Raw genomic sequence first — 17867 nt, 5'->3', positions numbered from 1 at the left:
AGTGCGTGGCGTAGTGGATAATAATAATAATGGTATTTGTTAAGCGCTTACTATGTGCAAAGCACTGCTCTAAGTGCTGGGGAGATACAAGGTGATCAGCTTGTCCCACGTGGGGCTCACGATAGAGCATGTGCCTGGAAGTCATGGGTTCTAATCCTCCCTCTGCCTCCCTCTGCCCCTTCTCTGCTGTGTATCCTTGGGCAAGTCATTGCCCTTCTCTGTACCTCAGTTACCTCATCTGTAAAATGTGGATTAAGAGTGTGAGCCTAACACGGGACAGGGACTCTGTCCAAGCCAATTTGCCTCTATCCACCCCAGCACTTACTGCAGTGACCAGCACATGTAAATGCTTAACAAATACCACAATTATCATTATTATTATAATTTCATTATAATAATAATAATGATGGTATTTATTAAGTGCTTACTATGTGCAAAGCACTGTTCTAAGTGCTGGGAAGGTTACAAGGAGATAAGGTTGTCCCACAGGGGGCTCACAGTCTTAATCCCCCATTTTAGAGATGAGGTAACTGAGGCACAGAGAAGTTAAGTGACTTGCCCAAAGTCACACAGCTGACAATTGGCAGAGCTGGGATTTGAACCTATGACCTCTGACTCCAAAGCCTGTGTTCTATCCACTGAGCCATGCTGCTCCTCTGCTTATCAATGTGGTACTTGTTAAGCTCTTAATGTATGCTAAGCATTGTGCTAAGTACTGGATATCATACAAAATAATCAGGTCAGACTAATTATGGCACTCAGGAGCTAGAATTAGAGTCAGTCAGTCAATGATTGATGAGAAGCAGTGTGGCTTAGTGGCTTAGTGGAAAGAGCATAGTCTTGGGAGTCAGAGGTCGTGGGTTTGACTCCTGGCCCTGCCACTTACCAGCTGTATGACTTTGGGTATATCACTTAACTTCTCTGTGCCTCGGTTATCTCATCTGTAAAATGGGGATTAAGACTGTGAGCCCCACTTGGGACAACCTGATGACCTTGTATCTACCGCATTGCTTAGAACAGTGCTTGGCACATAGTAAGCGCTCAACAAATACTAGCATTATTGTGAAACAATGTGGCTTAGTGGAAAGGGCACAGGCTTAGGAGTCAAGGGGCATGGGTTCTAATCCCGGTTCTGCCACTTGTCTGCTGTGTGACCTTGGGCAAGTCACTTAACTTCTCTGTGCCTCAGTTCCCTCATCTGTAAAGTGGGGATTAAGATTGTGAGGCCCACATGGAACAACCTGATTACCCCTTATCTACCCAATGCTTAGAACAGTGCTTGGCACATATTGAGCACTTAACAATTACAATAATAATTATTATGATATCTATTGATTACTTACTATGTGCAAAGCACTATACTAAATGCTTGGAGACCAAGAGTCCTAGGAGGGAGGCAGTAAACCCTAGTAGGGAACCAGTGTGGCTTAGTGGAAAGAGCATAGGCTTGGGAGTCAGAGGACTTGCGATCTAATTCCTGTTCTGCCGGTTGTCTGCTGTGTTACCTTCAGAAAATCATTAACTTCTCTGTGCCTCAGTTATCTCATCTGTCAAATGGGAATTAAGACTGTGAGCCCCACTTGGGACACCCACCCATGGTGTCCACTTTGATTAACACTTAATTCAGCGCCTGGCACATAATAAGCACTTAACTAGTACCATAAAAATGTAAGCATTTGTAAAGGCTTTTCTCCCAGTCAGCAGAGAATGGATGGTTTTCTTTTCATCCTCTTCCTGATGCACCTAAATGAAAATTTTCCAGCCACATTTATATGGAAGAGAAACATGCCCAGTAGAGTATCAATGTTATGTTTATTGAACCCTTACTTTGTGCAGAGCACTGTACTAAGTGCTTGGGAGGGTACAATGTAACGGAGTTGGTAGACATGTTCAATGCCCATATATCTGTGCTCAGAAAATGAGCATATTAATTAGGCACAGTTCTCAGATTATGTTACCTGAAATTGTGGTTGCATCATGAATAACAATCCTTCAAAGCTCTTTTCTGGGTCCTCTACTCTTCCTACTTTTCTCTCATTCTTTTTGGGAGCCCATATTTCAGATCTCATCAATTCTGTGATCTCATTTTTCCTTTGGTCTCCAGAACAAGCAGCTTTGCCTAGTGGATAGAGTCCACTTGGGAATAAGAAGGACATAGATCCTGGATCGCTACCTTCCTCTCCACCAAAAAAACCACCATTCTGATTGAGGACCTCAATCACATTTTGGTTAGATTCCTGCATCAGTCTCCTTAGTGGCCTCCATGCATCCACCCTTTCCCCTTTACAGTTCAAACTTCACTCTGCTGCCCTGATCACCTTTCAAAATGTCATCCTGCAAATGTTTCTTTTATCCAAACTTTTAATGGGTACCTTCTCCTCCCTGTGTCAAGCAGAAATGCCTAACTGTAAGGAAGTCCATCAGCATTTACTCACTGTCTCTCTCTCTCTTCTTCTTCTTATCCAGTTATTCCCCCCACTCACACTCTTTATTCCTACTAAATTAACCTCACTGTGCCTTATTCTGTTTTCTTACATTTGATTTATAATTGTAGTATTTAGGTACTTGAAAGAAAAGAAATATAACAAGAAAACCAGGACTGACTTCTTGCTCACTCTGTCCTCACCACATCCTCCCCCTGGATTAGAACCCAGGTCCTCTGATTCCCAGGCCCATGCTTTTCCCACTAGGTTATGTTTTCCTCAGACTGACAGGTAAGCATCAAGGCCCAGTGACAAGAGCATGAGCCTTGGAGTAGGAGATTGTGGGTTCTAATTCCGGCTCTGTCATTTGTCTGCTGTGTGACTTTGGGCAAGTCACTTAACTTCTTTATGCCTCAGTTACCTCATCTATAAAATGGGAATAAAGAGTGTGAGCCTCATGTGAGCCTCAGAGAAGCAGCATGGCTCAGTGGAAAGAGCCTGGGCTTTGGAGTCAGAGCTCGTGGTTTCAAATCCCGGCTCCGCCAACTGTCAGCTGTGTGACTTTGGTCAGGTCACTTAACTTCTCTTTGCCTTAGTTACCTCATCTGTAAAATGGGGATTAAAACTGTAAACCCCCCATAGGACAACCTGATCACCTTGTAACCTCCCCAGCGCTTAGAACGGTTCTTTGCATATTAGTAAGTGCTTAACAAATACCATCATTATTATGTGGACCAGGGACTTTGTTCAACCTAATTACCTTGTATGTACCCCAGCTTTTAGAACAGTGCTTGGCACAAAGTAAGTGCTTAACAAATACGATTGAATGAATGAAATATCATAATAATCATCATAATAATAATGTTGGTATTTGTTAAGCACTTACTATGTGCCAAGCACTGGGGGAGATACAAGGTAATCAGGTTGTCCCACGTGGGGCTCACAGTCTTAATCCCCATTTTACAGATGAGGTAACTGAGGCATAGATAAATTAAATGACTTGCCCAAGGTCACACAGCTGACAAGTAGCAGAGCCGGGATTAGAACCCATGACCTCTGACTCCCAAACTCATGCTCTTTCCACTAAGCCACGCTGCTTCTTTATTATTACATTATACGCTTCTAAATTAGATTGTCTCCCAGTTTAACATACTTAATTTTTCTACTGGCTGGGGGGAGGTCTCTTCAACCCTCTGAACATTGGACTGTGGTTACATCTTCCTTCAAGATCCAAACCTCATTGTTTGTATAATCTCAGCCCTGATGGGTAGGTGTTGGGATAAGGGATTTAGTATTCTTCAGTGGTTGTACTAAAGTACTTAGACTAAGGCAACAGTGCTGATTGTTTTATGGTATGGTGTGAAGTTCCTCCCTTGTTTAAGGAAGTCTGTGTAATTGATGGGTGGACTCCCAAACCTGTGTTTGCACTTTGAAATCTTTTAGTTGAAGTAATCCTGTTTTGAGGATTTGAGGTTAATCATTATTTTAGATAGTGGCTTTGCACTTGAGAATTGACTGTTATCATGTAGCTCTATCTTTTTCTACTTAAATTGCTATAATTTTGCAGTGCTACATGTTGCTGTTTTCCGAGGCCGTGGCCAAGCCTATATAATCATTTTATAAAGCTCTTACTGAGAGGATTCTTGTTATTGACTGTTTTGTCAGGTCAACATTCACGGGTACAGAAGACTTTTGCTCTGCTACTTGCTATTAATAATTAAATCAACCGTGAAAATAACACAACAAATTTCTAGCCACCATAAAATTTTCTTAACCAGCCTCTACCCCCTCCAGTAAATCAACTGTTAGTATAATAAAGGCAACTCATATTGTTTTTCCTTCACTCTTATTTCCGCTCAACAGTTGCCTATGTGCCACGTTGGTAAAATGATTAAATTATAATCCTGACTATTCACTCACTCTTGTTTCTGAGGGGGAAATACACAATGAGACCACTATTGGATGGCAAAAGAGAGCTTTCTATTTTTCACCAGCTTGAAGGGCTATGACAGTTCACTGTAGGTTTTTCATTTAAAGATAGTATACCGTAATTAACCATATTAGTACTGGTCCAGACTGTGAGCCCACTGTTGGGTAGGGACTGTCTCTATATGTTGCCAACTTGTACTTACCAAGCGCTTAGTACAGTGCTCTGCACACAGTAAGCGCTCAATAAATACGATTGATTAATTAAAGCCCTTCAGATCTAGTGAAAGCCAGTGGGTTGCACTAGGATTTTACAGTCAGGTTTAGTGGTTTCTAGTCAATACATTTGGTGTCCTCAGAGCACTAGAAGGGACAGTTATGTGCATTAGAGACCCTGCCTCTGATCTAATGCCACAAATTGACTTGTTGGCAGTTGAAACAGACAGGTCAACAGCTCTGTGAGCAGAAAGACCAAACACCTGGTCTTGGCATGCTGGTGGTAGAAAGAGATAGCCACTGTTCCTCCATTTGAAGTACCTCATCAGCAGTGAATAAAGCAGGAGCAGTAGAAGAATAAGCTAGAAGCAGTATGGCTTAGTAGATAGACCACAGTCCTGAGAGTCAGAATGACCTGGGTTCTAATCCCTGCTCTGCCGCATGTCTGCTGTGTGACCTTGGGCAAGTAACTTCACTGTGCCTCAGTTGCCTCAGCTGTAAAATGGGGAGTAAGAGTGTGAGTCCCTTGTGGGACAGGGACTGTGCCCAACCTGAGTAATTTCTACCTACCCCAGTGCTTAAAACAGTACTAGACACAGAGCAAAGGCTTAACAAATACCATAATTATTAATTATTATTAAAGCCCTACAGCCTCACAGGCCATGCATCTGGCCACTTTGACAAGCATTTAATGTAAAGATAATTGCTAAATAAAATAGGCATGTCCTTCAAAACGCTTCAGGTCAAGAGTTGGACTGGCCAACTAGTCCATCCTTCTTACCATTGAGCAGGTCTCCCCTGAAAGTTTTCTTTAGAAGTATTTGAGAAGCAGCATGTCTTAGTGAAAAGAACACAGTACTGGGAGTCAAAGGACTTTTAGACTGTGAGCCCACTGTTGGGTAGAGACTGTCTCTATATGTTGCCAATTTGTACTTCCCAAGCGCTTAGTACAGTGCTCTGCACATAGTAAGCGCTCAATAAATACGATTGATGATGATGGCTTGGGTTCTATTTCTATCCTTACCATAGCCCTAAGCAAACCACTTTTAATTTCCCTGTGCCTCAGTTCCTCATCTGTAAAATGTGGATTTCATAGCTGTTCTCCCTCCTACTTAATAATGATAATAATAATGGTATTTGTTAAGTGTTTACTATGTGCCAAGCACTGTTCTAAGTGCTGGACTTAGATTGTGAGCCCTATGTGTTACAGGACCTGTGCCCCATTTGATTTTGTATCTGCCCCAGTGCTTATTATTTCACACATAGAAACTGCTTAATGAATGTCATTATCATTATTTTTATCTTTATTATTGTTTTCTATTTTACCCTTAAAGGACAGCAGTAAATTAGAGCCTGTCGGTGTTCATCAAGCAGCGTGGCTCAGTGGAAAGAGCACGGGCTTCAGAGTCAGAGGTCCTGAGTTCTAATCCCACCTCTGCCACTTGTCAGCTGTGTGACTTTGGGCAAGTCACTTAACTTCTCTGTGCCTCAGTTCCCTCATCTGGAAAATGGGGATTAAGACTGTGAGCCCCACTTGGGGCAGCCTGATTGCCTTGTATCCCCCCAGCACTTAGAACAGTGCTTTGCACATAGTAAGCACTTAACAAATGCCATCATTTTTAGTATTATTATTATAATGATAATTTTGGCATTTATGTGCTTACTATGTGCCAGATACTGTACTAAGCACTGAGGGTAGATACAAGGTAATTGGGTTGGACACAGTCCCTGTCCCACATGGGAATCACAGCCTTCATTCCATTAATGAATGAATGAATGAATAAACACTGGGCTAGACGAACTACTGGTCTGACATAGTTCATTCCATTTTACAGATGAGGTAACTGAGGCACAGAGAAGTGAAGAGAGTTGCCCACAGTCACAGAGCTGACAAGAGGCAGAGCTGGAATTAGAACCCAGGTCCTTGTGATTCCCAGGCCTGTGCTTTATCCACTGGAACACACTGCTTCCCTTTGTAATTTTTTTGCCATAAGAACATTCATTCATTCATTCAATCATTCAATCGTATTTATTGAGCACTTACTGTGTGCAGAGCACTGTATTAAGCACTTGGAAGGTACAATTCGGCAACATACAGAGACAGTCCCTACCCAACAACGGGCTCACAGTGTAGCAAACAGCAAAACAAAACAAGTAGACAGGTGTCAATACCATCAAAATAGAATTATGGATATATACTCATCATTAATAAAATAGAGTATAACATATGTACAAATATACACAGGTGCTGTGGGGAGGGGAAGGAGGTAGGGCAGAGAGAGGGAGTGGGGGTGATGGGGAGGGGAGGAGGAGCGGAGGATGGGGGGCTCAGTCTGGACAGGCTTCCTGGAGGAGGTGAGCCTTCAGTAGGGCTTTGTAGGGAGGAAGAGAGCGAGTTTGGTGGATATGTGGTGAGAGGGCATTCCAGGCCAGAGGTAGGACGTGGGCCAGGGGTCGACGGCGGGACAGGTGAGAATGAGGCACGGTGAGGAGGTTAGCAGCAGAGGAGTGGAGTCTGCAGGCTGGGCTGTAGAAAGAGAGAAGGGAGGTGAGGTGGGGGGGCGTGGTGATGGAGAGTTTTGAAGCCAGTAGTGAGGAGTTTTTCTTCATGCACAGGTTAATAGGCAACCACTGGAGATTTTTGAGAAGGGGAGTGACATGCTCTGAGTGTTTCTGTAGAAAGATAATCCAGGTAGCAGAGTGAAGTGTAGACTGAAGCAGGGAGAGAGAGGAGGCTGGGAGATCAGAAAGGAGGATGATGCGTAATCCAGATGGGTTAGGATGAGAGACTGAATCAGCAAGGTAGCGGTTTGGATGGAGAGGAAAGGGCAGGTCTTGGTGATGTTGTGGATGTGAAACCGGCAGGTTTTGATGATGGATTGGGTGTGTGGGGTGAATGAGAGAGTGGAGTCAAGGATGACACCAAGGTTGTGGGCTTGTGAGACGGGAAGGATGGTAGTGCCATCCATAGTGGCTGGAAAGTCAGGGAGAGGACACGGTTTGGGAGGGAAGATAAGGAGCTCAGTTTTGGACATATTGAGTTTTAAGTGGCGGGCAGACATCCAGGTGGAGATGTCCTGAAGGCAGGAGGAGATATGAGTCTGGAGGGAGGGAGCGAGAACTGGAAAGAGATGTAAATTTGGGTGTCAACAGCGTAGAGATGAGAGTTGAAGCCGTGGGAGTGAATGAGTTTACCAAGGGAGTGAGTACAGATGGAGAAGAGAAGGGGACCAAGAACTGACCTTTGAGGAACCCCTACAGTAAGGGGATGGGAGGGGGAGGAGGAGCCCACGAAGAAGACTGAGAATGAATGGCCAGAGAGATAAGAGGAGAACCAGGAGAGGACAGAGTGCAGGAAGCCAAGGTTGGATAACATGTTGAGGAGAAGTGGATGGTCGACAGTGTCAAAGGCAGCTGAGAGGTTGAGGAGGATTGGTTAGTCTCTGGCCATGTCACTGATCCTTATAATCAGTATTTTTAAGCTGATTTCCTCTTGTTCTGGCCTCAATCAGTGGTAAAGAACAGATGTATTATTATGTCAACTCTCAAGCTAAATAATCATGTAGAAATATGGGCACAGTGCAGAGCCACAAATTCAAACCCAACAAATGACTTGAAATCAGACCAGTCATTCTAAATTACTGGCATGGCACAATTCCCCCTGAAAATATGCATGACTTCAAATAATTTTCATCTGATTAATGTAATTACAATAAATTAAAATGGAATGAATGTTGCTGCACTCTTTTTAGAGAAGGGTGGTGATGGATAAAACCCCAGGTATTTGTTGGCCTATTTTTAAGACCAGACTCTGCATTTTGAAATACACAGTACTGCCTACAAGCACTTGAAAATGTATCCCACTTGGAACAGCCTCAATTGCTGTCAAGTGAACTCAAAATAATGGGCTCTGAACATGATGACATTTTAATTCATTTGGTATCCACTGTAACAAAAGCAGAATTGTTCAGTACATTTGATTTTAACGTAGGGGGGTAGTTCTTTAGAAATTCAGTTTTGACTTTGTATGTAAAGTGTAGGACTCTGAGCATGTGCAAGGAAACTGTTCTCCAGGGCTACTCTGCTCCATCACAACCCCAAAGAACAGAACTTTGAGCCAAAAGTTTGAGCTGAATTTCAGCAATCTCTCATTGCCTGTTTTAGGCTTAAGATTCTCTAGTCCCAAACAGTGCATCGCCTTGCTAACTTGTAAGGCAATAATAGCTCGAGTGGGGCTATTTCTGGAGATGGTCAAAAGGAGGGACACTCCTCCCTACTAAGGTTCAGAGACCCTAGCTTGATAAATAGTTCAACTAGTTCCCTGACAACTGGACAATGACTTGTGGAAGAAAGCCTGATTAGTGGGAATTCAGAAGGAGAATCATTGAGGGAGAGCACAAATGGACGTTTTCTTCCCCTTGTGTGCTAGTGCAGTGCTCTCCACACAGTAAGCACTCAGCAAATAGATAATAGGCCTTACCTATTAACTGAAATATTAATTAACTGCACCATTACAATGACTCCACTTCTACAGTATAGCTGGAATGGTGAGGTAAGTCTAAATCTGGAGCCTTTGATAACTAATCCACTTAATTATCAATTTTCCTAATTTATCATAGTATATACAATATGTGGAAGTACACATCAAATTAGGAATACCAGAATTTTTCGGAAACATAAGTGTTGATGGGCCTTTGGTAAGATTAAATATTATCATGAGTTCTATTATCTGTGTATTTGTTTTCAGAAAGAGTTTACAAAAAGACACAAATGTCTCAGTAAACAAATAATGAACAGTACTATGCACAGAGTAGTAACTAGGGCTCAGGCAAAAACTCTACCATTCTGAAATACGGAAGGGTCCGTTAAAGCCTTTGAAAATCAAATAGAACTAACCACACAATCTAATAATGCAGAATATATGGAGAATTTGATCTGGTGATTTATTTAGCAAGATGTGTGTTGGGTAATTGTTATTCTACTGACAAAATGAATAACCTTGAAGCAACTGATATGTTACTACCTTCATTCTACCTGTTGAAAACATCCTGTCCTGCAGGATAAACAGAAAGCTTAACTCTGTTCAATACAGGCAGATGCAGAAGAGAGGGCACGTGCGCGCACGCACGCACGCACACACACACACTATCATCTTGACTTATTTTAAGGATTTTAACTAGATCATATTGTTTTCCACCCTCCCCAACCCCCTCCCCATTTAGCATGTGATCTTTTGGACTATTTTTTTTGCATTTTAATTTGAGGTCATATTTACGGTTCACTGAACTGTACTGTATCATGCCCATTGGTGAGAGAACAGAGAACAGAGGGTTTTTTTTAAAAAAAAAAAACCACAACATTCTTAGTTACCATTTTTAGCATTGATATTTAGCATCTATTATTATCTGGTGTCACTTAGAAGTTTCTTGGGGCTAGGGAGAACTGAACATCAGAACAGAAAATCCAGCCACTTGTTAAGGCATTCCTACTGTTTTCCAACACTAATTCACTTCACACTTTGCATTTACTTTCTGAAAAATGCTGACCAAGAGTATTTCCAAGAACTAATTTGTACGATCTTATTGTTTCCACAGAGCCAAGTTCCCATTATGTAATCTCCCTAAAAGCCTTTAACAATGCGGGAGAGGGAGTTCCTCTCTATGAAAGTGCCACCACCAGATCTCTAACAGGTAAGTTGTTTTGTTTCTAAATGTGCTTGGGACAATTTAGTGGATCTAGGCTTATGACAGCCAACATAATCTGAAACTATCATGAAATATTAATCAGTACTGTTTGAAGAGCGCTGTTCCATGCTGATTCAATCACTTCTCCTATCCTGCCTTGACTGCTGCATCTGCCTCCTCACTGACCACTCAGCCTCCTGTCTCTCTCCCCACTGCAATCCTTACTTCACTCTGCTGCATGGATCATTGATCAACAAAAACATTCAGTCCATGTTTCCTCACTCCTCATGAATTTCCAGTGGCTGTCCATTCACCTCTGCATCAAACAGAAACTTTTTACCATAAAAAAGTGGGATGCATCCTTTATCAGTCCTAAAGCAGCTTGATTTGCCAAAGGTTCTTTTGGATCAAGGCTTAGTCCAGGGCCTTTGCAAATTGAGTGCTTACCCACTGAGTGCTGTGAAGCACTCAGCTTGCCCCATCATATCTCACCTCATTAATCTCAGCCTGCATACGCCACTTCTCTAGCACTAGCTTATTCACTGTTCTCTGGGCTCATCCATCTCACTGTCAACCTCTTTCCCATGCCCTCCCCCTAGCCTGAAACTCCTTTCCCCTCCATATATCCCAGACCACCACTCACCCCACCTTTAAAGCATAGTTAAGGTCACATCTTCTCCAAGAGGCCTTCCCCAAATGAACCATCTTTTCCCCACCTCACTCTCCCTTCTGCATTACCCATGTACTTAAATCTGTGACCTTTGGACATTTGATATTCACCCCAACACCACAGCACTAAAGAACATAAAGTCCTATTTTTACATTACATATCATAAATTACTTATTCATTAATATTAATTTCTAACTCCCCCTCTAGACTGTAAACTTGTAATGGGCTGGGAATATGTCCGCTCTAGTTCTGTTGTATTTGACTCTCCCAAGAGCTTAGTCCAGTGCTCTGTACAGAATAAGCACTCAATAAATAAAATTGATTGATTGATGCTAAGAAATTTATAGACAGGAGGAAGAAGGAATGAATAGAGTATGGAAAGAGAGATCTGTACAAAAGTGCAACAGAAGGTTGAGGGGGCAGAACTGCTGAGATAATAATAATAGGAATTGTGATGGAATTTGTTAAGTGTTTACTATGTGCCAAGTTCTTTTTTAAGCACTGGGGTAGATACAAGGTAATCAGGTTGTCCCACATGGGGCTCACAATCTTAATCCCCATTTTACATATGAGGTAACTGAGGCACAGATATGTTAAGTGACTTGACCGAGGTCACAGAGCAGTCAAGTAGCAGAGCCGGGAATAGAAACAACAGTCTTCTAGACTGTGAGCCCATTGTTGGGTAAGGACCATCTCTATATGTTGCCAACTTGTACTTCCCAAGCGCTTAGTACAGTGCTCTGCACACAGTAAGCACTCAATAAATGCGATTGAATGAATGAATGAATCCTCTGACTCCTAAGCCAGTGCTATTGTTGCTAGGCCATGCTGGGTGGGAGGATATGAGCTGGGGAGTAGGTGGGATAATACAAGAATTTTGAAGATGGGGAGAGCTGAGTTGGGGATTTGAAGGAAAAGTTAATTCAAGGCAGGGGAAAGGGTGTAGAGGCAGGGGATTAGAGAACAAGGCACAGTGAGAAGATTTGTGTAGAGGGAAACAGGAAGTCCAAGCTGAAATATAATAGAAGAAAGTGAATAGGTAAAAGGGAAAAGGAACTGGTGGTGGAGTGCCTTAAAACCAGTGGTCAAGAGTAGGGTATGCACCTGCTATATCAAATGATATTTACCAAATGAGGTACATTTTTGTCATTGAATTTTATTTTAGTTTAACCAGTTATCAAACTCATCTTGAGTTACTCTAGAATAACGAATTCAATGAATTCAAATTCATCTTGAGTTACTCTAGAATAACGAATTCAAACTGATTAGCCAGTTTGTGAATATGGCCTCTTGTTTCTATCTTTTCTTCTTTCTCCTGAGCCCTTTTCATTGAAATAAATCTAAACCCTAAAGGAATGGTCATTAGCTCATTCTCCCCCACATCCTTCTGTGGAGGTGGGTTTGGAGACTGGTGCTAGGCAGTTCAGATACAAAGGATATGTCCAGATGCTCATTTCAGTTTGGTTCCTTGATCCAAAGGAACCCCTGACAGATGCTTTAGGACTGATAAGGACTCAGCCCACTCAGGAGCTGTCTTCAAGATAGCCCTAAAAGTTATAAATCTATCAGTCAATCAGAAGCATTTATTGAGCACTTGCTGTGTGAAGAGCACTCTACTGAGCATTTGGGAGAGTACAGTAGACATCTTCCCTGCCTATGAGGTGCTTACAGTGAGGAAATCTACAATGCTTTCACCCACTTTAGCATGGATCTGCACCTTTGGGTCAACTAAAGACCTACTGGAATCATCTCAAGCCCACACTGGATCTTCCGGGCTCCTACCACACCAGATTAGAAAATCCATTTTCACCAGACATACCCAGTATCCAAGGGAGGGAAGACGGAATGGAAGGCCCTGGCTTTCTTCCAGCTTTGATAAATGATGCCCGATGTTGACCTTCACTTCCAGTATGAAGTGGACTGCTGTAAGGAAAAGAGGGGAAGCTCGATCGGTTTACATTATCAGAGCAGTTAGTTATCAGAAACTTACGAATCAGGTCTTCCTCACCAATGGACATCCATTCTGCAGCAGGACGTCCAGGAGAATAATATGCTCAAGTAAAACTGCAGTTGCAATAAAATACAGCCTAGTAAAACTGCAGTGTCAACAAAATATGGCCTAGTAAAACGGCAGCATCGACAACATATGGCCTGCTAAAACTACATTGTTAGATGGGAGTAGGGAAAGGCCTAGAAATTAGAGATCTGGGAAAAGGCTCTTTTCATCCACCTCCTCATTACCTCTTGGCCAGCTCCCCTGGTCAGTTTTCCCTGGCTGGTTCTATCGCTTCCATGCCTCCCTCCACCGCTTCCCCTGTGACGTCCTGGAAACTTGAAGTTAGCTAGTTAATAGTGCTACTTGTTATCACCACTAAATAAATGATTGGTAGAAACGAAAATTGAAACGGGAAGCTAAAACAGTTTTGAGGCCTTAAATCATCAGTGCTTTGGCTCCCCATTAACTGTATTAATTGAGAGAAGACTGTATCGGTTTTCCATTTCTGTCCCACAGATTTTCTTCCCATAAGTAAGTTTTTTTTTCCAGGTCTAGTAATAGAATCCTTATAGTTAATGGATCAGTCTCACAGATATGTGGATATCAGAATATCTATTAAGATATTATCCAGTGTCAAAGTTGTGTCTCTCCTTTGTATGGAGTTAGGTTTTGCAATATTAGTTAGAAGTGAATTAACGGAATGAAGTAACCTCAGAGATGAGATAAATGGAGCTGGGACTCAGCCAAGTAGAAGGTAAGTTAGATCAGTAAGGGGGAAATGAAGCCTTCTCATTGCTCACTGCAATTACCCTAATGCTGTTTTTAATCATAGAAAAGCAGAAGCATAATGGTGTTTTAAATTAGTGACTGACTGAAGAGTAATAAGGACCATGTGTATTAATGAACAAAGATTCAAAGCAAAGATGGGGTAGTTCCAACGTACCTCCCTCGGGGTTTGTGTTATCCTATACCAATACCTGCCTGAAGCTGGGTTAGTTCCTCATTTAAACAGAGTAGTCACTGTCTAGGTGCTCCCCTTTTCTTCATCTTTATGGTCCATACTCCTTTGGATGGAGTCCCAGAATCCACAACCCAGTTCAGTCAAAGAAGAACTTTTAGGAAACTGTTCAGCCAGTATAGAAGGCCATTTAAGCTTCATTATGAGCTCCTGATCCAAAAGGCTTTGCAGGAACAAGCAAATCAAGAAGTTGCATCTCTTTGGTAATTGTCCAAGGAATAGCTTAGAGACACAGGATATGCTTATGTCAAAGGAAGCAGCGTGGCAGCGTGGCTTAGTGGAAAGAGTCAGAGGGCATGGGTTCTAATCCTGGCTCCACCATTTGTGTGCTGTGAGACCTTGGGCAAATCACTTAACTTCTCTGTGCCTCAGTTACTTCATCCATAAAATGGGGATTAAAAGTATGAGCCCCACATGAAACAACCTGATTACCTTGTATCTACCCAGCACTTAGAACAGTGCTTGGCACATAGTAGGCGCTTAAAAAATACCATTATTATTATTATTATTAAAGGAAGAAATTTTCTGAATGACAGATATCCATACTTAAACACCAACAAATGCACTCTTTGGACATATATAGAAGCATTCAGTAATCAGTTTTCAGAAACCAAATGATCTAGTCATTGGAAACACAAGATTCCCAAAACAAGAAATAGTTTGCTTCAGACCTGAAATGTTCTTCATTAATCAGTTCAAATAGTCTATTTTGGAGATCCCAACATCTTCATTCATTCAATCATATTATTTGGTCCTTACTCTGCAAGAGAAGCACTGTACTAATTGGTGCTTACTCTGTGCAAAGCACTGTACTAATTGCTTGCGAGAGTACAACAGAACAGTAAATTGTCACATTTCCTGCCCACAGCGAGCTTACAGTCTCTTCACAAACTGACATTCGGGTTTCAAAATATACCGAGTGAAAACAAATATATATATATATATATTTGTCAATCTTTACTGGGCTAAAATTCAATCAGACTTAGGTGCTTATCAATAAAAGATCTGGCAATTTTCATTACTTTTGCTGCTCGCAGTAAACTATGCTCAAAAAACGAGTTCAAAATTGGAGCAAGCCAAAAGATCTTCTCTTTTTCAGTTGGGCAAAAGAAGTTGAATCCCATATTTGACAAATATTTTTCCCCAAGTTTCTGAGATCCTCACAGACACAATAGGATCTTCAGTTTTCCCATTATCACTTCCAAGATTCACTTTGTTTTAAAGGAATCATAAGGAATGGGGATAAAAAGAAAATTTTAAAACAGGGCTCTGCCTTTAAATTTTAAACACATATTTTTCTCTGTTTTCTTTTCTCTTTTTTTCCTTCTTCCAAAGACCACAGCCTGGTGAAATACTAAATAATTAATTGAAAAATTGTGATGAAATGCCATGGACATAGTAAGGCAATCATCTCATATCAGCAAGAGTCTGCTTTCACTTCAATAGTGATATTTGTTGAATAACTTGGGTTTTTAAGTGTGCACTCCCAGAAGCTAATATTTAAACTGCCCTAAAAACCCTTGAGTCCCGAACTAGCATAGCATCTTTCTAAATCATCAAGCAGTCAAAAATGCTACTCACAAAGTGGCAATATAGAGCCTCAAGTATTGTCCAATTCAGTTTTAAAAGAACAGCAAATGCAGTATTTCCCTAGATACGAAATAAGATTTTCTTCATCCAACTTATCCAAGCCAGAAGTGTGACAAAATTACTTGAAATCATTAAGAAATAAATTTTTCAGAGCAGAAACTAGTTGTATCAAGGCAGTCTGAGGAAGGACAAACATCATTCCAGGTGATTTCAATCCCAGAGTTCACTGTGACTTTGAAACGTGGCCTAGATTGGTACAGTGTAGGAAAAGCAAACACAAATGATACCGTGTTTGTTAATGTGTTTGTGAGTAAGCAGTTGTTTATCTCAAACTGTGTGGTCTAGCTGGAGGCAAAGCATAACATAATATGGATGCTTCCGCACTCCCATCATTGGCATCGAATAGTTTTGTCATTGAAAGGCAGCATGATAGGATGTCATGATCTTACATTCCAAACACCCGCGCTGCCTGATCATTTTCATATGGCCGCAGACTGAGATTTGAGTTGGCAAAGTCATGGCACAGCTATCAGAAAACCATAAACCACCTACACTGACACCCGTAGTGCAAGTTTTGGCACTGAATGCCAAACATCGTGACCCTGTCATCAGAGTGGATCAGGCCTTTGACTCACTCACATATTCTGGCAGCACAGATCTTGAGACCATTGGGGCAGCGGTCAAAGAAGCCATATGCAGCGAAGCAGCAGATGTTCTTAGCTTTGCCAAGAGAAAAGATAAAGATGGGTTTAATAAACATGACTGTGAAGTCAAGCAGCTGCTTGAAGACCACTCACAATGAACATTGAACGCAGATCAGCAACAGGTGATTGACTGAGGAAAAACTGGATTACCAGAACCACAAGAAGCTGGTACAAAGCACATTTAGGAAGAGCTGGGCGATAAAAGTGCAGGCATGGCGTAGTGGCTAGAGCACAGGCCTGGGAGACAGAAAGACCTAAGTTTTAATCCTAGCTTTGCCATAGGTCTGCTGTGTGACCTTGGTCAAGTCACTTAACTTCTCTGGGCCTCAGTTACCTCATCCTTAAAATGGGGATTTAGAGTGTGAGCCCCATGTGGGACAGGAACTTGTCCAACCTGGTGAACTTGTACCTGCCCCAGCACTTAGAACAGTGCTTGGCACATAGTAAGTCCTTGACAAGTACCATAATTATCATTATTATTAGCAGCTTAGGGTAAGGATAAGGAGAAATATTTCAAAGAGCTCCAGATAGCCTATGGACCGAAGTCCAGTAGCTCTAATGCCACCCTAATTGCTAACAAGTCACAGCTATTTATCAATCTTACTGCAGTCCTAATTACAAGTCGTCAGAGTTCTTGAGTGTATATTAACCATCCTGATTATTGCTAGAAGTTCTCTTCCTGCAACAAACTAGCTTACCTTACCACTTGAGAAGCAGCATGGCTTAATGTCAAGAACACGGGCTTGGGAGTCGGAGGTTATGGGTTCTAATCTTGGCTCTGCCACTTGTCTGCTGGGTGATCTTGGGCAAGCTGCTTCACTTTTTTGCACTTCAGTTATCTCATCTGTCAAATGGACATGAAGATTGTGAGCCCCACGTGGGACAACCTGATTGCCTTGTATCTACCCCAGCACAGTGCTTGGCATATAGTAAGCGCTTAACAAATACTATAATCATTATTATTATTACTGAGTGCTGTAAATCAGAGTTCAAATGATAAAGCTGCTGGTCCACAGGGCATTCCTGCAGAGATGTACAAGTATGTTGGAAGAAGCGTCACAGGTTTCAAAGATGTGCACAATGTCCATCTATGTAAGTGGAAGGTCAGCTGTGCCTCATGGCCACAATTTTCATGGGGTAGCTCTCCTAGCCACTCCTGGGAAGGTTTTAGCAGAGAAATGAATTGTCAAAATGGCCAGCTAACAGAAAAAAATACATCCTGAAAGCCAGTGTGACTGTAATCCCACTGCAGCACTACTGACATGATTTTCCCGCTAGACAGTTGTAGGAGAAGTGTAGAGACCTGTACATGTTACTCAGTAAATGGTGGTGGTCTCTGAGTCATTTTTTCCCCAGTCTGACTGCATGGAAGAGGTTTAACATTTTAGTCATTCCACAATGGAGTGACAGAATTTGGGATTAAGGCTGGTTTTCAACCCATTGTTATCACAAATGGATTCCCGCACCAATGTTTCTCACTATGTTTCCGGCCTTGATAGCTGATGAGTTCCCTGGCACCAGACATGGGGTCTGCAAACAGTATCGCCTAGATGTTGAACTGTTGAATTTCTGAAAAAGTTGCAGATTTACTTAATAATTTATTCTGTCAGTTCTTAGAATGGTGTAAAGCATTTTAAATA

General features: G+C 41.9%; 1 protein-coding gene across 1 annotated transcript in view; it reads left to right on the top strand.

The window, feature by feature from the left end:
- The window catches only part of DCC (DCC netrin 1 receptor), a 1045544-nt gene that overhangs the window by 901468 nt on the left and 126209 nt on the right, over window positions 1-17867 (top strand). Inside the window, exon 16 of the mRNA XM_038743415.1 lies at window positions 10160-10255. Within this exon, the coding sequence (XP_038599343.1) occupies window positions 10160-10255 (96 nt within the window). The remainder of the gene's footprint in view (window positions 1-10159; window positions 10256-17867) is intronic.

The sequence above is a fragment of the Tachyglossus aculeatus genome, chromosome 3 (assembly GCF_015852505.1).
Source record: "Tachyglossus aculeatus isolate mTacAcu1 chromosome 3, mTacAcu1.pri, whole genome shotgun sequence".
NCBI lineage: Eukaryota > Metazoa > Chordata > Mammalia > Monotremata > Tachyglossidae > Tachyglossus > Tachyglossus aculeatus.
This window is presented reverse-complemented; position numbering and strand designations above follow the sequence as displayed.